Here is a 27,260-nt window from a genome sequence, read left to right on the forward strand (position 1 = left end):
GCTGGTCCTGAAGGGTAGCGATGTGGATTCCAAGAGAAGGCAAGCGTTGCAGGGGGCGGCAGACGGTTAGATGGGCGGTTGAGATTAAGAAGTTTTCAGGGATACAGTGGCCGCAGCTGGCAGAAGACAGGGTTAACTGAAGAGATATGGAAAAGGTCTTTGTCCTGCAGTGGGTGTAGTCAGGAAGATGACGATGATGATGATCGTGATATTAAAGCTTTGCTTGGTACCGCTGACGCATTTGTGGAAGCGTCCACTTCCCTGAGCATGGGACATAGGACCAGCATTTACCCATTAAATTCTTCAATAAACCATGTTGGTTGGCCAATTATTTTGGCAACAGGAGAATAAAAAATGCTATATCACATGTACATAGGTAAAGCGATGGAAGCTCTCGGCCGCGATCATGCGAGCAGCTGCGACGTTGCCACTGATAAACACAACACCGGGGCTGCGCACAGCGCCTGGCACAAAGATGACTCATTTCGATGAATGTGTGCGAGGAGACGGCCGAAGACAATACCTCCGTTTCGCTGATGATGTTTGCCAGAAAACTTTAAACATCCGCAGCGTCAAAGCAATCGAACAATTTCGGCAGTATATTCCGGACGATGGTCTCTAAGCTAGACGCTGTTATAATGGAAAGGGCCTACATCTGCTTTTCCCAGTACCTGACGCACTTTTATGCAACACTGCACTCGACTTGCGGCCCTGTAAATTTTTACACGCTCCTGTCCCAAGAAGAAGACAGGCTAAAATAGCACTAAAGAACGGTCACTGAGTGACTGCAAGAAGCCGCGTTCTCTGTACAAATTCAATAAACCACGCGTTAATTGCACAATGCAGATCCGCTTTCATCTTCCTATGACATTTATCTCACAATTTTGTCGCGGATCCGTTGCAAAAGAAGGGGCGCGTAAAAGACTTCCCACGCAAACATGGCTGCAACCGCCGTATATTGTATAAAACCTAAGTGACGGCCTGAACTAAGGACTCCCCAAAAGAATGCGTTTGGCTGAGCTTTCTTTCCGCCTATTCCGCGTTTTAAACCAGATTGGGGCTCTGGCCTCACTTGACAGTATTGGTGGTCCCCAAGTTTCAAGGCCATTATTTGAAAGGATTTGCTTCGCCTATACGCTTGTAGATACGGCACAAGAATAGCTTTCTCTTTAGTTAGGAAATGAACGTAGGAGCAATTTTCTATGGCACAGCACGACGAAACACGGATGCTTAGTTTATTCCCAGAAAAATGGCATATATCGCTATGGTTGCGAAAGTAGGTATCAATTAAAGTAGAAGCTGCCATTTCTCAACCAATATTGCGAGTGGCATCGCAGAATATACGACGCTTAAAACCAGTCTTACGAAGGACCAAAAAGCAGTGATATCGAATACAAACATCAGTAACTGGCATTTAGAGTGCAAATATTATTTTGAAAAAAAAATGCTAATATTGCAGTGGTCACGAAGCTTTCTTCAAACCTGGTTTGAATATCAACAAGAAAAAAAGTTTATTCCTGCGGTGCACATGCGCCACTTCCTTGTCCCTGTGCCGATGGAAGAGAAACTCAAGGAAGGAGCTCCCACTTGACTCGAAGCTTGTCGTCTTCAACAAAGCCGCCTTTCCGGAGATCCGCTAGCAAAAACGACGACGTCAGGAAACAAACACCTTCATTGCTTGAAGTCTCCGGCTTTTTGTAATACGTCAGAGAACGTGTTGTTTTATCCTCGACCTCCCGTTCGGCGCCTCCCTTCGGGTGCACGACGCTCAGCTTGATTCTTTGCTCGAATGGCCACAGAACAACGTCGTCCAGGTCGCCTTTGTGCAGCGTAAAGCAAATATGCACAGTAAACGAGTCGTCTTTTTTACTGAATTCTAGGCCTGGTGACATGCAGTAACCACGCAGGTACACTCTCTCGTTGTAATGCCAAGCACGGCCTTCCTTCAGCGCTTTCTCTTCGAGGGATTTCACACCTTTTACAAAAAACTCGCACCGCGTTGCTTGCAGCTGAGCCAGTGTGTGCACTTTGGTGATGCGCTCCAACGTCTTCTGACCATTCTCCCTCCCTTCTGTTCTGGCTTGATCCAGGGCAGCTGTGATTTGCCAAATGCTTCCTGCAGTTTCCGTCCTGACATTCCCCAACTGATCTGTCAGTTCTTTTTCTAATCGGTTCACCCCTGCGGAAAGATTGTTTACGGCGTCGCTGCGTGTCGTCAAACATTCCTTAATTTCCGCGTTTGACGCTAAAATTTCACGCAAGGTTTCATTCAAGTTTTGAGGATTTCGTACAGCAGCTGCCACTTCTTGCCTTAAAGCTTCCTTGAATGTGTTGATATCATGAGACATTTCATTCAACCTGTCACCGTGTGTGCTATTATCAGCAGCGATTCTTTCCAGACAGCCCATGATTTCTTCCGCCTTCTTTTCAAATGCTTGGCTGAAAGTAGTAAAAGACGTGTTTCCATCCTTGACGACGCAATTGCTGTGGGTATCCAACGAGGCGTTAGTCATCGAGAAGCAAGTTCCCAATCTGAGGTGGGCGCACACTTCACTGCAGAGGACGCTCATCGAACACTTGGGGCAGCGAGTAGAATGGTGCACACATTCTCGCTGGAAATGGTGGGCTATCATGGAAGCAGCCGTCACATGCTGGCAACCGCGTTCTGCATTCCAGCACTTGACCTGCAAGACGAACAAGAGTGTATCCATTGAAATCACTAGTACCTCACCAACGATTGATTTTTTAAAATTTTTGTTTTTAAGTCAATTCCTCGTTTTGTTCTTGAAAGTCTGCAATTATATATTTGAAACACATGAAGTGCAAAGACACTGTTGCATTTTCACTTCTGCGCTAACCTCACTCTGACTCATAGAAGTGTAACACATGAACTAAATTACACTGTTATATATATATATATATATATATATATATATATATATATATATATATATATATATATATATATATATATATAAGGAAAGAGTTGAAGTACACTTCTTAGAGAAACATTTATTTACCGACGGTTTCGGACGGTGGACCGTCCTTCATCAGGGTAAGCAACAACCTTACCCTGATGAAGGACGGTCCACCGTCCGAAACCGTCGGTAAATAAATGTTTCTCTAAGAAGTGTACTTCAACTCTTTCCTTATGTTATCAGCAGTCTAGCAAGTTTTTTCATCGTAATATATATATATATATATATATTTATATATGTATATATCTTCCGGTACCCGCTGTCACGATTTTAGTTCTCCTCATGTGCCTTTATTTTGGACCACCTGCGTACGTACAAACCAGTGCTGCCAACCCTAGGTATTTTTCCCTAGCTATACAAAATTTGGACGTCATTTAGGGTCAAAGAGATTTTTTTGTATAATCCGGGGAAATTTCATTTGCTTCCAGACTTCTTTTTTTTATCTCTCTCTCAAACTGGGAAGACAGTATCAGCTTTTCGTTGTTTTTGCTCTACAACTGACGGAGGCCCGCACCACACTTGCCGCGCGATCGATTAAAGCCTGTTTCTCATGCAAGTGAAAACGCTTTGTTGCTGCAGCGCAAAAGCTTTTTAGAGCCATCGCGGTGGCTCCAGCAGTCAGAGCGGCGATGTTTCAACGAGTTAAAATTTTTCGCCGCGCTGCGCTGCTCAATTCTGAGTCGCTTGCATGCATGTGAACCAGCCTTTACACGCACGTAGTCGGATCTGTATGGTCCCTGACGTGGCCAGTGGCACCCACTGCTGTGATCTGGCGTGCCACCGCCTTCCCTCAACACGCACGCCCCTTACCACGCTGTATTTGGAGCTCGCTGCGCGACATGAAATTGCTGTTTAGTAAGCATATCTGCATGTTTATATTGATAATTAGGAAAGAAAAAGGGTGCCATTTATTTTATAAAGGAGCGCCGGGTTGAAAATCTTAGCTTGTCTAACTAGGGGAACAATTCCCAGTTCACCCGCAACGGTGGCTCGGTGGTTATGGCGCTCGCCTGCTGACCCGAAAGACGAGGCTTCGATCCCGGCCTCGGCGGTCGAATTTCGATGGGGGGCGAAAGTCTAGAGGCCCGTGTACTGTGCGATGTCAGTGCACGTTAAAAGAACCCTAGGTGGTCGAAATTTCTGGATCCCTTCACTACGGCGTCCCTAATAGCCTGAGTCGCTTTGGGACGTTAAACAACAATACACCAAACCAAATTGTTACGTCAGCCACTGTCTAGAGAAATCGCAGCAAATGAACAAGCAGCTTTTATGTCGCAGTTTCTGCAGACTCCTCAAGCGACCTCGAGGCATTTTGTACGCGGTATCCTTCGGCTGAAGTCTAAACCGACTCAACATGAGGGGAAAAAATTCATTTAATTCCACATGCCGATGCATGTTTACTAATATCTCGTGTGCAGCGAAAAAAGAACATACACGATATAAAGCGTTTCCTGTGCAATTTCCAAGGAGCGCTACGGTTTATCTTGTAGCTTCATTTAGAAGTTCTTCATTTCAGATCATTTCAAATTTACAGCGCTAACTTGCTTACCAACGTCTGGTAATAGGGTAGCTGCATGATAAAATTGTTACTGAACTACGCCTAAATATACATTTTTTCACAATTGAACACTATTTTTTGTGTCTAGGGAAATCTAGGGATTTTTTGTTTGTAAATTTGGGGAGAACTGGCTCATGAGGTTGGCAGCACTGGTGCAGACGTACTATCGGCATGGAGGGAAAAAAACTAAGGAGGGAGCATGACGTCACGCGGCCAGCGTTCGCAAGCCGAGTGTTTTGAAGTCGTTTTCTCCCTCAGTTTTTCGCTCTCCGAGCCGGTCCTTTATGTTTTGATTCCGGTATGTTTTAGTGCGCGCGTATGCGGAACCCGCGGCGCGGGTGTCTACAGCAAGGAAGTTGATCTACAGTTAGTCTGCCGCGCTAATCGGCGCATGCGCGCGCGCAGCGGCGCTAGACTTTACCGCACGCTATCACGTGGTGTGATCACGGAGGGATACACTCTTTTTTTTTTTGCTATATCTTTACTTGTTAAGACTAGGCTTCAAGGTTGTCGCCGGACGCTCCCTCCTCAGTTTTTTTTCCTCCACTACTATCGGGCACAAAAGTAGTATACTCCACTCGACCGGAGCGAGAGCAACGAAAAACTGCGTTTCAACGCCATCTGCAGGCGGCATCTCGCACCCAGACCACCCAGACAGCCAATCTGTGACCTTTATTATCAGCAGGCATGTCGCTTGGCTCGTTTCAATGTTTCGTGCTTTTGCTTGCCAAAATGCCGAGCGGCGCCGCAGCTGTAGCAATCTGGTGGCCGTCTTTTCATTTTGTCTCTTTTTAACAACGCACGTTCGAGATATGGCTTCTGACCAGGCGTTCGAACTGTCATGATGCGATCAAATGCCCGCGCGCGCGTGGCTAACTTGTCGTGGAAGCAGCGCATTTTTGAAACAAACGAGCCAAGCGACATGTCTGCTGATAATAAAGGTCACAGATTGGTTATCTGGGTCCGAGATTGCGCCTGTAGATGGCGTTGCAACGCAGTTTTCCGTTGCTCCGGCTCCCGCCACGTGGAGTATACCACTTTTGTCCCCGATAGTACATCGCAGTAAGCAGCAGCAGAGAACGACACTAAACAGCACCCATGTTTAATTGCGCGCATAAGCTGCATATCTGGCCGCGTTCAGACAAGCTAGCATCATAGGGTATCGCGCTCTCCTCTTAATCTGGGTAGTAAACGTTTAAGAGGTGGTAGACGGAGACGGCGGCATAGTCGAACAGCTGCGCCTGTTGGTACTGCAGGCAGAGAAACCCAACGACGAGGTCGTTCTCGAGCGTAAGAATGGGAATTTGTGTTGAAGAAATTGGTCTTGAATTATTAGCCCACTTGCAACTATTTTTATGAAAGACAGCAAATGCATGCTATTGTTTTTGTTTTTTTTTTCGTTTTTTTGTCATGCGTTCTCTAGAGCGAAGAGAAGATTTCCCCGCATTTGTCAAAACGTTGCTCGAGTGCTTATACTCGTCAGCGCACAACTCGCCGCCATAGGTAGCGCAAACTTCGGCTGTTCCGCAAAGAAAGATAATGCACTTCCTGACGAAACATAAAGCGCACGGTGCCGATGGCAAACATTTCTTCATGGCCCGGACGAACAACAAACCATGATGTATTGAAAGCGCCCCTGGCGGGCAGGGATGGTAGCAGCGCAGCTTCGCTCGTGGCGGCGATAACGCCAGCACCAAGTTACCGAGATGGGTCAGGCGGATGTGCCGACGCCCCTTCGCTCTTTGCCGCGCATCTGCTGATAGAGCGCGCTGGCATGCTGTTTTTTCCCATTTCGGCCATCGCTCGAGTGCTCCGTATTACTTTTGGGGCACCTAGGGTGCGATTACCAGTCGCTCTCAATTTTTGTCTCAATTTGAGACTCTGACGTCCAAATGACGACACCGCGAGACGCTGACCGCGGACTCAACCAATTAGCAGCGAGTTTGCGATGGCTAGTAGCAGGGCTCAACCCCGGAAGCATTTTTTATGCAAAATAAGGGATCGTATGCTAATGTTTTGCTGTAAACACGCCGTTAACAAAATTAACAAGGTTTTATTTTGCTGACAAACTATGTTTCAAACTCTACGACATGAAGCAAAACAAGAAGCGTCCTCAGTTTTGTGATTAAGTTTGCTCTTCAGTCACATTTGCTGCCGCGAGGGTACGCTGATTTTGGAGAAGCGTCGGCTAGGTGGCGTGAGCTGCCGCCCGATTCAAAGGATTCAGCCTTATCCGTCCAACCACATTGCCCACATACTCAGCCATCGAAAACATGGCAGCCAGAAAAAAAATCAGCTGATTCGACGGCTGTCCTCTTTTTTTCTTTTTTTGCACATTATGTGGAGTCAAGGTACTGTGCTGACGTCTTAAGAGCGCGGAAAAATTTGTTTGAAGGCAGTGACTGCTACAGGTCTGCCGAGAGCAATAGGAACGGAGCGCTCGGCTCGAAAACCGCTCAAGGCAGCTTTAAGGCAAGTTTGAGTTGCAAACGTCGCGCGACCGATTTCTGTCGATTAGTTACGGTTTCCGAAAAACTTGTAAAGCGGGGAGGGAGCGTAAAAATCAATTTAAACCTGTCGCGCGACCCCCGTGACTCGCCAGTGTGAACCCGCCTAGCCTGTGCTCTCGATCGTATTCATGGCAAATGTGCTGTAAGGGCGATGGGTGGTTCTATTTATTTTTGTTGAGAAAATGCCAGGCGACCATGAATAATCACACTGCAGCAAATGCCGATATACGGGGGCAGACCAGTGCAGCTGCTTGGTGCTTGCAATCTCATTGCGAGAAATGAGAGCCGGCTCGCCCGGTCACTGTGGCAACAATCACTCTCTGCCTCGTAACCACTGCCGCCCGCTTCGGGCTAAGCACTTGATGTCCGTGTTGTTGCCGTTCCGTTCGGATGATGCTCGGATGACGCCGCCGGGGATACTGCGGTGGCGAAAGTTTATGCGAAGGGAGCCTTCCTCCGCCGCCGTCTTGTCCGGGGGGTCTCGCCGGAAAGCGCGCACCTTCTGCGACTGAACTTTGACAGTGGTCTCCGCAACCCGCCGCAAACACTTCCTCACAGTCGGTTGGGCTACGCCGACGTTTACTTCACTTCCTACGGCGCCTTGAAACCCACCGGCGGCGAATAAGCGCAGCGCGCACAGCACTTGCCGCTCCACTGACCGCGCACTCACCCGCACACCTCCAAGTTCAACGACGAGTTCGTCGCACAGCCACTGTACAGTCGTCCTGCGCGTGAAAACTATCTTCACGCACCCTCCTACACCGTTTCTCGCGCGGCCACCGGCGATGTAAGCAACCGCCATTTTTAATGTCTAAATCGGTTTGAGACCACTCGTTCCAGTCGCACAAAAGCATCTCAATCGGCTCGCATGATTAGGTAAGCAACGTCAACACTTCTGCACGTTTATTACGTCACCCGGTGACGCAAAAAATCAATATGGCCGCTGGTCACGGCCGACCAATAGGAACGGGGCAAATGAGACACTTTTTCAGGCACTTTCCGAATGAGGCGATTTTGAGCGACTCGCAGTCGCGCCCCTGTACAACAAAGGAGATAAACTTTTTGGTAAGCACTCAGGGCGAGGGGTTCCGTCTGTCCATTTCTTGCCCGCGTGTAGCACTACAACTTCTTTCGCAAACTTCATAAGAGCGTTTTCTTGCCAGAGAGAAACGGGGAACGATAGTACAAGATAAATAGAAGGGCGGAAGTTGAGTGACTAACCTCTCGTCTCAGCAGCTGATCTGGAGGAAGGTCCCTCCACTCGACGTTCTCTTCGTCGTGCCACTCGTAGCCGTCGAGCGGACAGACGTGCAAGCCTTCGTGGGTGCACTGCTCGTAGCAAGAGTCGCACAGCACGTGCATGCAGGACAGCAATGCGGTCCTCTTACGCACCAGACCGCAGGCGCTGCACACCCTGTTCGTCGGGAGGGTCTTGACGAAACTCAGAGGCCTCCAGTCGAGGTCCGGGCTGAAGCCGACCAGCGTATATTGGGTAGCGGCAGGAGGCATCACTCTTCACATGAGCTCGCTGCCCCGCCGCCTGAAAAAGTGCATTTTTCCGCCCCCTCCGTGCGGGCTGTTATATATTTCGTTTTGTCGTCAGGGCGACTATCAGAGTGGCATACGCTGCCTCTGGTGAAAAGTATTGTCTGCTGCGCCCGTTTGGCTGTCGTTATCTCTCGAGCTGCATTCACAAGCTCTTCTATACGTAGCTTTAACCCAGGGGGCTTTCTTTCGGAAGGGTTCGAGCGAATAATGATTTCTGTTCCGATGCTAATGGCCGAAATTAAATTTCGCAGCACATTAGAAAATGAGGTACTCGATGTGAATCGCTCCAGGCGCTGAGTGGCTATGTCATTGTAACATCGAATGGTAATGTTTCACTATTAAAACTTCTCCGCCGAGGTTGCGTGCGTTCTAGATTCGCGGGTTGCATCCCGTCCGTGCCGGAGTTTCGACTCCAGCGAAAGCTCAAACTTTTCTTGCAAAACTATCCCGCTTTGCGCTGAAAAACAAGTGTTATGATCGGCGTCTCGTAGTGCCCTACACCAACGCACGAATAAAAAACCGACAGAATTGGTTTAGGACTTCATGGCTGATATATCCTTCAGGATTTATTTATTTATTTTTCTTTAACTACGAAGTTGCTTAGAAAGCTGTGCAGCTTTTCTTTTTAGCCGTATGGCTGCGCTTGGCTTGACATCTGTGAGTAATTACTCCCTTCTTACTAATCTACTTCACCTTGATGGATTCCTCTAAACATTTGACGAAATCGTTGAAGCATTCTGCTGGTATTTTAGAAAACGTTTTGCACGAATTGTTTGTTCCTTGTGAAACTGTTTGTTCTTTGAGAAACTGTTAAACGCTCGAAGCCTCAAATTACTTGCAGCCACGCCTCAGCAAACGCGATAAAAAGGCTCCCGTGCTGGAAGTTTCATGACTGAACTGACCACATTGACAAACTGCGGATTGGAGTGAAAATTAGGTGCTGTGTGTAACACGATGAAGATTTGGAGTTTCCTCTGGCATGAATGTTCGCGTTCTCTGAAACGCCTCTGGCAAATGCTCATCCCCAAATACAACGTGAAGAAATTAATGAAGTGTTAATTTTGTTGCGTAATTTTTTATTTCCACAACTACCCAGGAGGCTACGGGCAGTCGGTACGGGTACAGCAGCAGAACACCGCCGCTTCGTGCACGAACAGCAGAAAATCAAGTGGAAGCATATCCTGCTGCTTCTATTGGGTTTCTTACACACGTTGAAATTGAATACGGCTTTTTGGCAGTCATGCTGGTGCGTGACGTCAAGTGAAGGAAACAGCGCAAAAGACAAGGAGACAACATTTCATTTCTTCATTTACTTCTGTCCCTATTAGGCTCTGTTATACTGCGACATAAATTGCGCGGCACTGCCACGTCACGTTGGCCAAAGCGAGACCCTCTATAGTCCGACGCCGCTGGGCCTAGTGCACTGCACGGTTTCGGGCCGGCCCGAAAGCCCGGACCCGGCCCGGCCCGCGGGCCGGGCCGTGCCGGGGCATGATCTGTGTTGCCGGGCCTGGGCCGGGCCCGGGCCTGAAGTTGCGGGCCCGGGCCGGGCTCGGGCTTAAAGCTGCGGAACCGAGCCGGGCTTGGGTCCGTACAGAAACGGCTGGCGTCCGACTATTGTCACTATTGCACAGAGGAGTACACAACTGCGGCATTGGAGCAGCGACACGAATGAGCTATGGGTTATAGTACACGCTGAGAAAAAAACTGAACTTTATTCATTGACTAATTTATTTCCATATTTCCACGCCGCGGTGGCTTAGTGGTCAAGTCTCTTGATTACTGAGCTGCAGAACCAGGGTTTGCTCCTAGCCTCGGCGGCCGCATTTGTATTTAGTCGGCAAGCATGACAGCCATGTACTTTGTACTATCATTGCTCGTTGAAGAAACCCAGGTGGTTGAAATGATCCGGAGCCCTCTGCTTAGGTGTCTCTCACAGCCTGACTCCCCTTGGGCCTTTAAGCCCCAGGAACATAGCTTTTATTTTATAGCTATATTTTTTTCCATGTGAGAAAATTCCCAAACTAAAGCTCGCGAGAGATTGTAAATCTCATTTCATAACCACATCTATCCCTCCTCGCTTCTTCAGACTGGTTGTCCTGACAAGTGTTTTGCCGTGTAAGTTATCACGTGGTTTGAGCGTTATCTTCTGCTCCACCAGTACGAGTAATATTCAACCGGTCTTAATTGGCCATTGATCGTTCGTCATACAAAAACATACCTATACACTATTGAAATGCACTCGAGAAGAACATATTAGTTTAGGACGCTTATAGTCTTCAAACACACACCGTGAAATAATCAAACCTTTTAGCTTTTCGTTTCTGTTGAAAGTCAACCAGTTCGGCTATGAGTTCAACCTGTCAGAGCACGTTCATTAAAAAAATGTCATCCCTCTGCTTCCTAGGCAGCTTGAATGTTTATACTTCGCGGGCAGCCAAATATGACTGATTAAAATCATGGGGGAATGCAAAGTAGTCTATTACGTGCGTATGCAGCCCTTTTTGTTTTGCTCTCGGAATTTCCGAGTTTATCTTTGCGCACCTACACGAGGTCACTGTCCAAAAGACGGGCCTGGAGAGCACTACTCTTAATCACTTCCTTCTGGCAACTTTCTGCGAGTCAAACTGTGGTTTCAGTACCTTTGCCGGCCAGTTCCTTATCGGTCTAGTAGCAGTTTACTTGCTCAGAGTGAGCAGTAAACCTCAAGCGTTACTGTGAAACGGGCCGGGCCGGGCCCGGGCTGGGCTTCACTCCAGCATTCACAGGCCGGGTCGGGCTCGCTAGAGCGATAAATTAGCGGGCTTGTGCCGGGCTCGGGCTTGAAGCCGCGGGCCTGGGCCGGGCTCGGGCTTCAGGTCTCGGGCCCGGGTCGGGCTTGGGCCTCAGATTGAGGCCCGTGCAGTGCTCTAGCTGGGCCACCGGCGTGTTCGGAGGCTTCGGCGCGCTCTGACGGTGCTGGCGTCGAAATGGAACATGTTCCCATTCTACGCCGGGCGCGTCGAAGCCGTCAACCCAGAGTGCACCGCGCGCGTCGGCTGCGGAGCACGTAGCCGCTACTCGGAGGCAGCATGCCGGACGAATCGATTTCTGCGCATGCGCACCGCTTATCGTTCAGCGCTGTCTCGCATTGATGCGGCTGCAGTATAGGGGTAACAATATAGTACCTTACCTTATCCTCCAGTTTGCATCCTTAGCTAGATGCCACGTTTGGAAGCACCAAAGCCGTTTATTATAACACCATTGCCGAGGGCAAAATGCTTACTGACCTCGCAGTCAGCTTCGGCAAACCTTTCCTAGTTTGCGGTCTTGTATGGATGACACAGGGAGAACTTCAAGCGTATAGTTATCCACAATTAAACCACCACTGACCAGAGGTCTGCACAATTCAGACAAACAAGCTCAAAGCATATGTGAAGCATTGAAGGTTAGCTCTACCAAATACCAGAGCCATGCGCGCCCTGAAAAGCAGTAAATATAGAAATCAAAGCCCGTTCGCTCTTCCCTTCAAGAGACCAACCTCCTCATTGTTACGTTGCAAGACACTGCTGGCCTGTGGGCCAGAGATCCGGAAACTTTTTGTGCTGTGTCGCGTTCCGACCCATACTCGGCGTCGCAGAGTGCCGTCCTCGTCGCGGACGCAGGTCTCATGTTCGGCGTTCGAAAACGCGAACGCAAAAGCCGAGGGACGCGAACACGGGGACACGGCGTTCGAGAACACGACCGTCAGCGCCTAGGGACGCTTCCTCCCGTGAACGCGATGCTGGGTCACGTGGGCACGGCGTTCGAGGAAGCAGCAGTGAACGCACGGGAGTCAACGAGGAGAGTCGTCCTCCAGCAGCGGAAGAGAGCAGCTGCTCGGGGAGCCAGTCTGCCCCTTCCAAGGGCCTGGGGCCCTCTTTTCTTTTGGGTCAAATTCTTCTAATAAAGACCCATTTCCCAGCCTTCACCGAGTCCACAGCCCGTACCTCACAACATCATCTTCTACGCTGGCTGTTGAGCCTTCAAGTTGACATCTTCTGGGGAACCTTCGGGAAAGGCATTCTAGTGGTTTGTCGTTCTGAAAGACGAGTAAAGAGTAGAATTAGTCGGTTCGTCGTGTCGTCTGCTCGTTGCGCGCACGCTTTCAGTAGCGCCTTCAGTTTTCGCACACGCATACAAGCACTCCCCTCCCGCCGCCTCCCCTTTCCCCAAAATGAGGTTTCTAGTTACTCGTGCCAGTTCAGGCGTTTTTTTTTTGTATGGCGTTTTTTTTTTGTAAGTCTTCTCATTTTAAAATAAAGAAATAAAGCTTTCGTCACCTCCACAATGCGTGCCCGTTTCGCAATGCAAAATTATTGGGTTTGATTCCGACCGAAACCCATATTAAACCAATTTTCTTTTTCTATGAATTTCACACGGTGTTACTCCCATCGGCATATTTTGCTCACGGTAAACAACACCGATGGTGATGACAGCTTTTCTGTAGCAGTGCAGCCTTAACGCCACTCCATTCATACATCGCTCTCATGGGCATTTAAACATATTATTCGCTTTAGTTACAAATAAACAACAAATTTCACTGGCCATTGATGAAATGGTCCTAAAGAAAATATAAATCGTAACCACTTGGCGTTTACGCAAGCAAACAATTGTCGCCTGGTTCTGCAAGCCTAAGCTTTAGCAATGTTCGCTTCTAAAAATCCGTCACTACGTCCCTGACAGCATTGAAGGCAGGAGTCTAATAGGGGGGGGGGGGGGGGGGGAATGTGTAAGATTGCTCTATCTTTGAAACCAGTTACCCCAGGAAAAAATCCGTCTTTTGCCGCCGACATCGATCTGCCTCTCTACAAAGAGCAATACAATCGATTTTCGGAAAAGAAAGTACTGGACGCAGTTGTCCTTATTGCCCCCTTAACACACAGCTAAATGGTTTGCTCTACTTCGACACGTGTCTGCCTTTAAATGCTATCAAAACTCAGCAGGAATCAGCGCAGAGTCAGAAAGAAATACTTGGTCGTCCCAAAAGCGCCTGCGAGTAGAAAGGAAATTTCGGGACAATTTGCTGCTTTGAGAGTCGTTCCAATGTGGTTACACTACAAGAACTGTTTTAACGCTGGAATGCACTACAAATCCGATCGATAAAGAACACTAAGAAGGCTACATGAACCACTGAAAATAAAGAGGGTCCATGCAACAACTATGATATGAAGCTGTAGCGCTTGCTTGTATTCGTACTCCCGAGCCTTTGTGTGCATCGTTCCTGTAGTTCTGTAGCCCGCCGCGGTGGCTCAGTGGTTGTTGCGATCGGTTGCAGGCCCAACAGACGCGGGTTCGATCCCGGCAGCGGCAGTCATATTTCGATGGAGGCGAAAATCTAGAGCCCCTTGCACTGCGCGATGTAGGGGCACGTTAAAGGTCCCCGGTGGTCGAAATTTCCGCAGCCCTTCGCTACCGTTCCCGTCATAGCCTGAGTCGCTTTGGGTTGTTAAACCCCCTAAACCATAAACCTGTAGTTATGTAGTAGAAATTATTTAACCGCTACATGATGGGTCTTGTTTTAATGCAAATATCTCGTGCTCTCAAAATGAAAGTTTCGCTAAATGTGAATGTTTGTTCCACTGACATTATATTTAGTAACCAATGATAACGTGTGACCCCGAAAGTTAAGTCGTACTCAATTTTTATTCTTTAGATTTTTCCTACAGGCTGTCTACCGACCACCGTCCTCAGACTAAAGTTACTCCCTCCTCGTCAGTGCATGCCGCGGCAACTGAACACAAGAAGGGAGCGTCTGTGGAGCTGCCATTCGACAGGAAGACCAGCGTCAGCGCCAATCAGTCGTGCTATGAAAAATAAAGAAAATGATGAAATGCTTTCCGAAGCCGTTAACCTCTCTCACCCGATATGCGCGTCTCTTACGCACGGTTCCCGGTGGCGCTGAAGCAGAAGTTATCGCTGTTTTGTTTTTTGTGCCACTCAAGAGATCCTCGCTGTGTACGGCGCGCTATACCAGCAAAAACTCAACGCATTTAGCCATCGATGTTTTGCCCCCGAGCACGTAGCAACAGGACTGTAGTGCAAGCCGTCACGTTGCGTTCGTAGCTGCGACTCTCCACAAGAAGGCAGGGTGGCCCTGACTCTGCACTAAAGCACATCAGATGGCGGCAATAGGAGCAATTTTCCTGTTTTTGAAGACAACAATATTTTCTCGCCGTAATTGCCCTAATAAGCAAATGAAAGTGCAAGAAATTAATTTATGGAAATGTATGTTTTACGCATTTGACTTATGAAATTCCAACTAACTGAACGACATTTCTCCTCCCAAAGATCAGAAGCTCGCACCAAATCCGTGCATTTAGATATGAATAAAAAATTCTTGAAAAACTAGAACTTCTCAAGGACTGACCTTTTCAATATATATATATATATATATATATATATATATATATATATATATATATATATATATATATATATATATATATATATAAGGGATAACAAAATCTTCAAGGCAACTGATTAAAAATATAATAAGTTGGGGAAGTCACATTGAAAAACTTAACAGATTTATTCAACGTTTCGACCAGGGACTGGTCTTTTTCTTGAAAAAGACCAGTCCCTGGTCGAAACGTTGAATAAATCTGTTAAGTTTTTCAATGTGACTTCCCCAACTTATTATATATATATATATATATATATATATATATATATATATATATATATATATATATATATATATATATATATATATATATATATATATATATATATATATATATATATATATATATATATATGTAGTAGTTACATTTACTTGCCCAAGCTTTTCAGAACGTCAAAAATGTGATCAAGTGTTTAGGACCAAGACGAAGAGAAATTATGGAAAAAAGTAAATTCTAAGCTACTCTATATACCCTTCTAGCCGTATACTTAGCCGCAAACGGCATATTTTGGTGACCCTAGTAAAGATATAAAGTACAGCGAATTCAAGCAGGCAAATAAATAAACTTGAGCACTTTTTGTTTTAGTCGACAAGTAATGTTGAAGTTTAATCCACCTCTGCTCCGTGCTCGGTATTCACTGCAATGCATGCCTGAGGCAAGGGGCCGCGAAACATGCAGCCTACTCTACGGTGTTACAAGTGCATGCTTCTAACGTTCTAGTCTTCGAAGTACTTACACCTCTTAATTTTTGTTCAGCACAAAGGTTCAGTACATACAATGAACCTGTTGAAGGCTGTTTTGTTTTTTTTAACTTTCTCGTGGCACTCAAAGGCTTCGTATTTCTCTCCGCTTGCGTAAATAAAAAGGCAAGTATGAGTCCTATTTCACCTTAGTGTGGCCTCTGAATAAAATTGCTTGATTGCGATCGTTTCACACTTCCAACGGCGTCATTCAATTCACTTGAAGTGGCCTATAAAATATAATTCCCATTAAAAAACTGAAAACATTTTATGTCACGAGCACATCACGTATCTTAATTATGCTTATATTTCTCATAAATATAACTGGAAACTTTGCAGATTCAGCTAATTCCTGGTAGGTCATTTATGAACTTTACTACGTCTTTATCCGCTGAGGTGAAGAGCGGTTGATTAACAACACTTATGGTTGCCCGCTACTAAGCCGGATGACCCGGGTTCGAACCTGGCCGCGGCAGCCGCGTTTCGGTGGAGGCCGTGTGCTGTGCGATATCAGTGCACCTTAATGGACCCCAAGTGGTCGAAATTATTCCCGACACCTCCACTACCGCATCTCTTTCTTTCTTCTTTCACTCCCACCTTCCTCCCTGGCCTTACAGAGTAGTTGGGGTGTCCACCAAGGTATGTGAGACAGTTACTGCGTCATTTCCTTTCCTCCGAAAAAAGAAACCAAAAGTAACCCGGAGCCCCTCACTGTGGCCTACCTCATAGCCAATGTGTTGCTTGGGGACGTTAAATCCTCACAATCCACATTTCGCAAAGTACTTCTTTCTGAATTCACAACGACAAAAGATGAGTACTAAACAGTGGAAAATGGAAACTAATGACTTCACTGAAATGTGCGCAATATTCCTTGGCGGAATAAAATATATCAGCACTGGTTGCAACGTCCCTTCCGTATTATGCAAGCCGTTTGATTGCATTGTCCTCGGCACTGAACTCTAAAACTGCAACACTCCGCATGGGTTTAAAGGGCGATGGCACCCAATAAAGAATTTCAATAAGGAAAGGTGTCAGGCAGGGAGACAAGATCTCTCCAATGCTATTCATCGCCTGTTTACAGCAGGTATTCAGGGGCCTGAAATGGGAACAGTTGGGGACAAGAGTTAATGGAGGATACCTAAGTAATCTGCGACTCGCTGATGACATTGCCTTGCTAAGTCACTGGGCACATGAACTGCAAAGCATTATAAATGAGTTAGACAGGCTGAGCAGAACGGTAGGGCTAAAAGTTAACAAGCAGAAAACCAAAGTAATATTTAACAGTCTAGCAAGAGAACAACAGTTCGCAATTGGTGGCGAGGTGCTGGAAGTAGTAATATAATATGTCTCTTAGGGCACGTAGTGACAGCTGATCTGGATCATGAGGGGGGAAATAACTAGAAGAATAAGAATTTGGTGGCGCGTTTATCGCAGGTTCTCTCAGATCATGAATGGCAGTTTACCAATAGGACTCAATAGAAAAGTACACAGCAGCTGTAACATAGCGTTACTCACCCACGGGGAGGAACATGGAGGCTAACAAAGAGGGTTCAGCTTAAGTTCAGAACAACGATGCGAGCTATGGAATTAAAAATGATAGGTTTGACGATGGTGACTGGTATATGTATCAGTGGTGTTACTGGTATATGTACCAAAATTAATAAACAATGCAAGGTAGCAGACATAAGGAAGTTTAATATGAAGAAAATCGAGCATGCTATGGAGAACGGAGGTAGTGTAAAAGCAGTGAAGAGTAAACTAGACATAGGTCAAAACCAGATGTATGTGCAAAGAGACAAAGAGGGCAATGTCATTTGAAATATGGATAAGATAGCTAAAGTAAAGCAGCCGAAGTGTTCCACAAAAATCTATTCAGTATCCAATGTAACAGAACGTCCGTGAGACAGGCATTAGTGCACAGTAATGGGACACCCCCGATAACAAAAGAGTAAGTAAAGAAAGGCTTAGAAGCATTATAAAGAGGGAAAGTAGGCGGTCAGGATCAGCAGCAGCAGATCTCTAGAAGGAACCAGCAAAGATTGCGTTTGAAAAGCTAGCCACCCTATACACAACAATGCATTACCACCTCGAGCACCAGAAGCTAGGAAGAACGCAAACATTATCATAATTCATAAGAAACGAGACGTCAAGGACTCGAAAAATTAGACCTATCAGCTTACTGTCCGTTGCCTACAAGGTACTTCCTATGGTAACCGCAAAAAGAATCCAGACAACCTTGGACTTAATTAAATAAACCAAATTGTCAGGCAGGCTTGCGTAAAGCGTACTCGATAATAGGCCATGTTTACACTATTAATCAGACGATAGAGAAATGCTCAAAATTAACCAACCCCTATATATAGCCTTCGGTGATTACGAGAAAGCATTTTACTCAGCGGAAGGCACAGCAATCACGCAGGCATTGCGCAATCAGGGTGTTTAAGACTCTTGTGTCAAAATACTGAAAGATATCTATAACAACTGCAGAGTTACAAGAGTCCTTATTAAGTCCGCAATTAAATTTGATTAAAGGGATACTGAGGCGGTTTTCGAATCAGCTAACCTTCTAGGGTTTTGAAGTACTGTCATTGCTGATCACGTCTGTGAAATTATTTTTTCGATTTTGGCTAGAACAGTGGCGCAATCACCAATTAAAAATGCGATGTTTAAATTTCCCGCGCCCCGCGCGAGCGCAGGAGAGGGGAACAGCGGAGAGGGAAACCTCGTCCATGTCGGCCAGCGTGACGTCATGTTGAGGAGCCGGGGATGCTTCGGAGCACCTGAGCGCGCTTTCAGCGCGCGTTGTTTCTCGTGCTGCATGCGTTGTTCCTCGTACTGCGTGCGTTGTGACGTACAAAGCGTGTCAGCCGACCTTGAGAATCAGATTCAACAGGTACTACTCTGCGTTCGTGTCCACGAACAACTACGGCCGCGACTGTGTCGTCTTCCACTGTTTTCCGCAAGATCACAAGCTCGCAGCGCAACCGCTCGCTGCTGTGACGAAGAATTCAAGCCGACTAAAGCAAGCTTACTCTGCTCGAAACACTTTCGTAAGAGCGGCTACAGGCAGAGCTTGTCCTAGTGTGATCTCTGGAGATTTCTGTCGAAAAGCCGCGGCTGAACCATGACACAGTTCCATTGATTTCCTCGCGCATAAGAGGCGTGTCACCATTCCGAAGAAGCGCCTCTTTTAAAAGTAGAAACATGCTCACTTAGCCCCTGAAGAAACCTTATAGAGGCTTAAGCATGTGTCGCTGTCCTCAGCTTAGGTGCGGCCAGACCACCTGAGACGTGCTCAGCAAGGCTCGGTTAGTGATTTTATACTCGGTTCGACGTGTCCAAGCAAGCAAGCAAGCAAGCAAGCAAGCAAGCAAGCAATCAAGTAGAGCAAAGCACAATAAAGCAAAGCAAGCAAGCATCGAAGCTCTTCATATGCGGCATCTCGTTTAATCCTAGCTAAGCAATTAAAATGAAAGCGCTCGACGTTGATTTCGGATGCAAATTTATGAGAGAAATGAATGCCAACCGAGTTTTTGCAAAAAAACACCGCAACCTTACTCGGTTCCTTCATAAAGTTGTGTCAGAGGGCGAGTTGCAGCTAGCTTGGCTTTTAAACACACATATAGTTGGCAACTACTTCACTGAACCTAAACTGCAAATCTAGGAAGGGCGAACGTTTCCGAGGCAGAGATTAATATTTTCTGGCATCTGCTGAACGCGCCAGGAGTGAAGCGTATTTGTGCGCGTATTTGGCTTAGTTTCCAGCGCACCATGATTGCGTCACTATCTTGTGGTCGCATGCCTCGCAGTACTTGGCCACTGCGCTTCGATAATTTTGACACCAACTTTGTGCTCCTTCATCGTTTACTTGAAATACTTTCTTGCCCCAACCTGCAACGCCGGGTACTGAGAACAGGATTTTTTGTACACAGTGCTTTGGGCCTTTTCTTTAGGATGACGCTCTTCCGGGCGAGCCAGGAGGCGTCCGGTGGTGGTAATTGACTTGAGTATTGTTCGCACCCCTTCCTTTCCGAGAATACGAGCCAAGGTTGTGCTGGCACCTTTTACGCAAGGTCTGCATCGCGTCTTTGACGCTGGCGTATGCTTGTGCTAGGCATAGAATTTTTGCTTGTGTCTTTTTTGGTTTCAGGCGATACGTGGAATGAGCAAACTGTAGTATCCTTTTCTTCGGTGGTCAGTAAAAAAAAAATACTCGCCGTATTCGCTTTTACAACGACACGGAAAACTGCGATCCACCCTCAACGCAGCTCCGGATCCGCATCGGCAGCTTCTCCAGTCCTCAAAGTGACGTCACGACCTCTCTTGACCAATCACGGGCGGCGGCGCGCTGCGCGGAACGCCCCGCGGCACACGCCGCATATTTCGGCTAAAAAAGGCAATTCGCGCTTGTTTTTGCCTTATTTGGATGCGATATTCCAGTATACAGCATGAAAAACTATAGGATGCCGCTGCCAGCCCGATTTTCAGAAAAAGTGCTTCAGTCTCCCTCTAAGGAAGTGTGTCAGGCAGGGAAACCCAATCTCGCCAATACTATTCACCGCTTGTTTTCAGGAGGTGTCCCGAGGCCTGCATTGAAGGATAACGGTTAATCGAGAATATCCTAAGTAAATGGCTATTCGCTGATGACATTCCCTTCCGAACTTATGAGGTGAGCTGCTAAGCATGATCAATCAGTTAAACAGGCACAGCAGAATGGTAGGCCTTAAAATTAAAATGCAGAAAACTAAAGTGATGATAAACAGTCTCGCAAGGGAATACCAGTTTACAATTGGTTAACGAATGACAAAGGAATATGTCTACTTAGGTCAGGTAGTGGCCGCTAATCCGGATCATGAGAGAGAAATAGCTAGAAGAAGTGGGTAGAGCGCACATGGCGCGCTCTCAGACCACGAATGGCAGTCTATCAATATCCCTCAAGAGAAAAGTACACAACTGCTGTATCTGGCCGGTACTCCCCTGCGGGGCAGAAACGTGGAGGCTAACGAAAAGGGTTGGGCTTAAGTTCAGGACAACGCAGCCAGCTGTGGAAAGAAAAATGATAGGATGTAACGTTAAGAGACCGAAGGCAGGCAAAATGGATGAGGGAACAAGCGTGAGTTAATGGCATCCAAGTCGAAATCGACCAGAAGAATTGGGCTTGGGCAGAGGATGTAATGCGAACCAGGCGAGCGCAGCTCGGGGCGGCAGAAAGTTAGCTCGGTGTATGAGATTATGAAATCTGCAAGGATACAGTGTACGCAGCTGAAAAAGACAGGGTTAATTGCAGAGACATGGAAGAGGCTTTTGCCCTGCAGTGGGCGTTGTCAGGCTGATTGTAATGATGCTGATGGTAATATTAAAGCTCGCCTTCTTTGCGTGGATGCCTCTGCCGCATTCATAGACGCGTCCGCTCCCCTGAGCATGGGACACAGGATCAACATTTCATTCTCACATTGACCGCCGCCAGTGGCTCAGTGGTTATAGCTCTCGGCTGCTGACCCGAAAGAGACGGGTTCGATCCCGGCCACGGCGGTTGAATTTCGATGCAGGCGAAATTCTAGAGGCCCGTGTACTGTGCCATGTCAGTGCACGTTAAACAATCCCGGGTTGTCGTAATTTCCGGAGCCCTCCACTACGGCGTCTCTCATAGCCTTAGTCGCTTTGGGACGTTAAACCCCATAAACCAAACCAAACCAAGCATGTCTCATTGCGTATTCACCGGGATCCGCTTTTGCCACTCGCCGTTGGCAACGAATCACTGCGTCACCATCATTGCGCGTCTCTTTCGGCTGCTGCGATGGTGTAAAGTGCTCCCATCGCTCGAGCGAGCATAAGCAGGACTGGCTGCGAACGTCAAACAGCGCCTCAGCGGCCCCCTTGTGTCAGATAACCGCGTCACGGGGAAGCAAGCGTCAAGGCATGCTTGATAGCGAAGAAAAGAACAGGCATGCACAAAGCGTGCTTCAGACGCAATTTCCGCAAGCCTCGACAAAATGCTTGGAGGCAGCAGATGGCGCTGTAATGCACTTTTGCGCCGCTCCGCCACGCGCTGGAGATTCCGCAAACTTTTGCTGCTGACAGTACATAGGCGGAGCAATGGAAGCTCTCGGCCGCGATCATGCGAAAAGCTGCGACATTGCAGTGATAAGCACAACACCGGGACAGCGCACACCGCCCGACACAAAGAAGATCCATTTTGATGAACGTGTGCGAGGAGACAGCGGAAGACAATACCTGTGTTTCACTGATGAGGTTTGCCAGAAAATTTCAAACACCTGCCACGTCACACTCGTCGAATAGTTTCCGAAGTAATTCCCAGACAATATTCAGAAACCTCGACGTGATTTCAAGGGAGATGGCGCTACACCAGCTTTCCCAGTACCTGACGCATTTTTATTGGGTATGAAACTCGACTTGCGGCAATGCAAATTTTTACACGGCTCCTGTCCCATGGTTAAGGCAGGCTAAAATTATACTAAAGAACAGTCACTGAGTGAAAGAAGCCTCGTTTTCTGTAGAATTCAACTAAATACCTCTATGCTTGCACCGTGGAGGTCCGCACTCGTCTTCCTAAGACATTTGCTCACAATTTGACCACGGCTCCTTTGCAAAATGTGATTTGGTTTGTCGGGGTTTATCGTCCCAAAGTGACTCAAGCCACGAGGGACGCCGTAGTTCCCTGAAAGACACCGAAAATTTCGACCACCTGGGATTCTTTAACGAACACTGAGATCCCATAGTACATGGGCGTCTAGAATTTCATCTCCATCCAAATTCAACCGCTGCGGGCGGGTTCAAATCCGCGTCTTTCGGGTCAGCTGCAGAGTGCTATATCCACTGAGCCAACACGGCGGCCATACAGAAGCAGCGGCACGCAAAACCTTACGCATACACAGATCATTTCAACCACCGTGTATTGTGTTAAAGCTAAGTGGCGGCGAGAACTTAGGACTTTCCAAGGGAATGCTGCTGGCGGAGTTTTCTTTCCACCATATCCGCTTTTGTAACCGGACTGGGGCCTTGCCCTCACTTGATGAGAGTATTGGCTGTCCGCAGGTCCAAAGCACACTTGTATAAAATGATTTGATTTGGCCTATACGAGAGTAGACATGACACAAGGGTAGTTTTCCCTTCAGTTAACACATTTCACTTCACTTCACTTTATTACCTTAAATACCCTCGTTAGAGGGTATTACATAAGGGGTGGGGCACACAGAAAATAAAAACAAAATATCTAACCGATAAGTTGAGTTATATAAATATAAGATTTCAGCTCAGCAAGTGCCCGCGTGATTCTTTCCAGGAACAAAGATTGGCATGTGATAGCAGCAAGTTCTTCGGGAACGCCGTTCCAGTCGTCCGTAGCCCGGGGGAAGAATGAAGAAGAAAATGTAGTGGTGCGGGCGCGAGGTCGTGACACTTGCCGCTGATGACCGGTGCAGAGGGAGATGCGTGGTGGTGGTGCGCAGATGTAGGGTTCCTGTCGTAGCTCAGAGCAAAAAAACTTGTGAAACAAACATAAACTAGCAACGTAGCGGCGATGAGCAAGGGCAGGTGGGCTGGACTGTGATTTCAGGGATGATATGCTGATATCAAAGGAATACGATGAATCAATGAATCTAGTTGCTCGGTTTGGAACTGCTTCAATTGAATTACAGAGATATGCTTGCCTTGGAGACCAGATGGGAGATGCGTATTCTAATTTTGATCGGACTAATGATTTGTATGCGAGGAGCTTGACATGCTGAGGTGCAGAGCGTAGGTGACGCTTCAAGAATTCTAGTGTTCTGTTAGCGGATGATACGATGTTTGAAATATGCGTATTCCAGGTAAGATCCTGACAAAGATGAACACCAAGGTATTTGTACGATTCGACAAGATCGAGAGCAACGTTAGATATGCTGTATTGGAACAGAAGAGGGTAACGGCGGCGATGGAACGACATATATTTGCATTTACTTATGTTAACTGTCATTAGCCATTCATGGCACCAGTCTTCCACGTGAGTTCTATTATTTTGAAGAGATTGTTGGCCGAAGGTGTTAGTACTCTTCTGTAAATAACACAATCGTCAGCAAAGATCCGAATATGGCAATCTAATTTCTCAGGTAGGTCGTTAATATTGCCGCGTCTACAACAATAGCCGCTCGGCGGCTGTTCGGCACGCAGCTCGTGCGCCACGCGGTTCGCTGCTGAAGAAGACGAAGCTCGACGTTCCATCCTGGCCGTCTCGGTGCGCGCTGGCATCATCTCGGTGTTAGCGTTCCTCTGCCGTCTGGACGCGGCGCTACCTGTACCAACTGCTACGTGACAATATAAATCAGAAACAAGAGTGGCCCAAGGACGGATCCTTTTGGGCACGCCTGAGGAGACTGGTAGGAGGTTAGACATTTGGTTACTGACAATGATTGATTGGAAGCGGAGAGTTAAGAATTCTTTTATCCATGCTAGTATGTCGGGATGCAAGTTTAGGCGAGAGAGTTTCAGAAATAAACGGTTATGAGTTACCTTGTCAAATGCCTTAGCGAAGTCCAGAAAAATTGCGTCAGTTTGGAGGTTAGCATCAAGCTTGGCATGCAAGTCATCAACGAAAAGTGCTAGCTGACTTTCACAAAAGTATCCTTTGCGAAATCCGTGCTGCGATGAGTGAAAAAAAATATTTAAATCCAGAAAATGCATCGTTAAAGAGTAAATGACGTGTTCCATGAGTTTACATGGTATGCTGGTGAGTGATATGCGTCGGTAATTAAGTGGTGAATCTTTGTTACCCGACTTGTGGACCGGAACGACCTTCCACAGTTTCCAGTCATGGGGAATGACACCTGTAGAAAGAGACTGTGAGAACAGCAGGCATAAATATTTGGCAGACGTGTGGTTAACGTTTTTTAGTACCTTGGTGTTGATTTCGTCAAAGCCGGCAGATGATGTCAGTTTTAGTTTATCTATAAGACATGATATCCCGGCTTCAGAGAAAACGGCTTGCATTAAACTTCTTTGGTCATATGCTGTCATGAGAGGGGGCGATTCCTGTTCATGAGTGAATACAGATGCGAAAGCAGAATTAAATATGTCAGCACGCTCGACAGCGGAAACAGCACGCCCGGAATCATCAGTGAGGGTAATATTGCGTAAAGAGGGCGGCTTTGAAAGCTGCCAGAATTTAGTCGGGTTATCCTTAAGTATGTTGGGTAGGTCAGTATGATAAAATGAGCGTTTAGCATTTTTTACTGCGACCAGGTATGTCTTTTCGGCAATGTAATATTTTTCCCATGCGGAGTCATTTCCAGTCTGTTTGGCACTGCGAAACAAACCTTTCTTTTTGTTTTCCAATCTTCCTAGAGCCTTGGTAATCCATGGTTTCTGTTTGAATGCGCAGAAGCTGCATTTGGGAATATATTTGTTAGTAAGTTCGTTCATTTTATGAATAAACATTGACCAATTTTCGTGGATCGTTTCTTCCTGGAAAGAGCGCTGAAAAGTTGGGAAGTAAGCTTCCAACGCCCTGTTTACAGCCTCATAGTTACGTTTGTCATAAAGGGCGATTGTTTTTCTGGAAGTTTCTTTTAGTGTTGGAGTGAAGGTAAAAGACGCGTGGATGACTTTGTGATCACTAATTTCCCGGAGATAAGTAATGGAGTTGAGGCATTCGGGGTCGCCAGATAGTATAAGGTAAATAATGTTAGCGGTATTTCCGGCGATGCGTGTACGCTTGGTTACTAATTGAGTAAGGTTAAAATTTAAGCACACGTCCGCAAACTCCTGTGATTCATGCTGTCTAAAAAGAGGCTGATAAGGATTATTCTAATCTATGTCAGGATAGTTAAAATCTCTAAAAAGGAGCACGTGTGCATTAGGGTCTTTTGTTGTAAGTTCGTTCAGAATGTTGTGAAGCTTTTGAGGGAATTCGGTGTTATTGTGTGTGTGTGTGTGTGGGGGGGGGGGGTTGGGTTATTCTAACATGAGCGTCGCATTATTCTTGTGGAGAATATTACGAACACGGAGGCTTTTTTATTCCCGGAAATATGGCATATTCAGCTATCGATGTGAAGCTGGGTATGAGCAGATGTGAAAGCTTTCATTTCCAAACAAAATTTGCGAGTGTGTCAAGGGAAATTGTAAGATGTTAAAAGTAGTGTTTGGTAGGGCAAAACAGCAATGCCGACGAATCCAAACCTTTGTAAATTGCAGTTAAACTTCGAATTTATTTCGAACAAAAAAGGTAAAACATTGCATTGCCCACGAGGCTTCCTTCAAATTTCAATTCTCAAGAAATTCTCACGAAGAAAAGTTATTACTACCATGCACATGCGCCACTTCCTTCTTCCTGTGCCTTTAGAAGAGAAACTCAAGGCAGGAGCTCCCACTTGACTCGAAGCTTGTCTTCCTCAACAAAGCCGTCATTCAGGAGATCCGCTAAGACGAACGACGTCTTCAGGAGACAAACACCAAGGTTGCTTGAAGTCTCCGGCTTTTTGCAATACGTCAGAGAACGTGTTGTTTTATCCTCCACCTCCCGTTCGGCGCCTCGCTTCGGGTGCACGAAGCTCAGCTTGATCCTTTGCTCGAATGGCCACAGAACAACGTCGTCCAGGTCGCCTTTGTGCAGCTGTAATAAAATATGCACAGTGACCGAGTCGTAAATTTTCCAGAATTCTAGGCCTGGTGACATGCAGTAACCACGCAGGTACACCCTCTCGTTGTAATAGCTAGCAAAGCCTTCCTTCAGCGCTTTCTCTTCGAGGGGTTTCACACCCTGTACAAAAAACTCGCACCGCGTTGCTTGCAGCTGAGCCAGTGTGTGCACTTTTGTGATGCGCTCCAACGTCTTCTGACCATTCTCCCTCCCTTCTGTTGTGGCTTGCTCCAGGGCAGCTGTGATTTGAGAAATAATTCCTGCAGTTTCCGTTGTCATATTACCTAACTGATCTGTCAGTGCTCTCTCTAGTCGGTTTACCCCTGCGGAAATATTGTTCACGGTGTCGCTGCGTGTCGTCAGATATTCTTTAATTTCCGCGTTCGACGCTAGGATTTCTTGTCTTAAGGCTTCTTTGAATGCGTTGATATCATGAGAAATTTCATTAAACCTGTCACCGTGCGTGCTATTATCAGCAGTGATTCTTTCGAGATAGCCCTTCATTTCATCCGCCTTCTTTTGAAATGCTTGGCTGAAAGTAGCAAAGAACGCATTTCCATCCTTGTGGTCGCACTTGTTTTGGGATTCCAAAGAGGCGTCAGTCAACGAGCCGCATGTTCCCGACCTGAGGTGCGCGCACACTTCGCTGCAGAGGACGCTTTTCGAACACTTCGGGCAGCGAGTAGAATGGTGCACACATTCCCGCTGGAAATGGTGGGCGATCATGGAAGCAGTTGTCACATGCTGGCAACCTTGTTCTGCATTCCAGCACTTGACCTGCACGGCGAACAAGAGTATTTTCATTGAAATCACTATCACGTCTCCAACTATTGATTTCTTCATTTGTTATTTCACGTCAGCTCTTGGC

The 27,260-nt window shown here is 46.8% G+C and overlaps 1 protein-coding gene across 1 annotated transcript; it reads right to left on the minus strand.

Moving 5' to 3' along the window:
• Window positions 1-1,424: 1,424 nt before the first annotated feature.
• On the minus strand, window positions 1,425-8,575 carry LOC149329585 (uncharacterized). The gene is made up of 2 exons (XM_089560311.1): window positions 8,268-8,575; window positions 1,425-2,684 (listed from the first exon to the last, which is right to left on the minus strand). The coding sequence occupies exons 1-2, from the start codon at window positions 8,553-8,555 to the stop codon at window positions 1,569-1,571; spliced, it is 1,404 nt and encodes a 467-aa protein (XP_089416437.1). The 5' UTR covers window positions 8,556-8,575; the 3' UTR covers window positions 1,425-1,568.
• Window positions 8,576-27,260: the final 18,685 nt, after the last annotated feature.

The sequence above is a fragment of the Amblyomma mixtum genome, chromosome 9, assembly GCF_055824585.1.
Source record: "Amblyomma mixtum isolate Tamu chromosome 9, ASM5582458v1, whole genome shotgun sequence".
Taxonomy (NCBI): Eukaryota; Metazoa; Arthropoda; class Arachnida; order Ixodida; family Ixodidae; genus Amblyomma; species Amblyomma mixtum.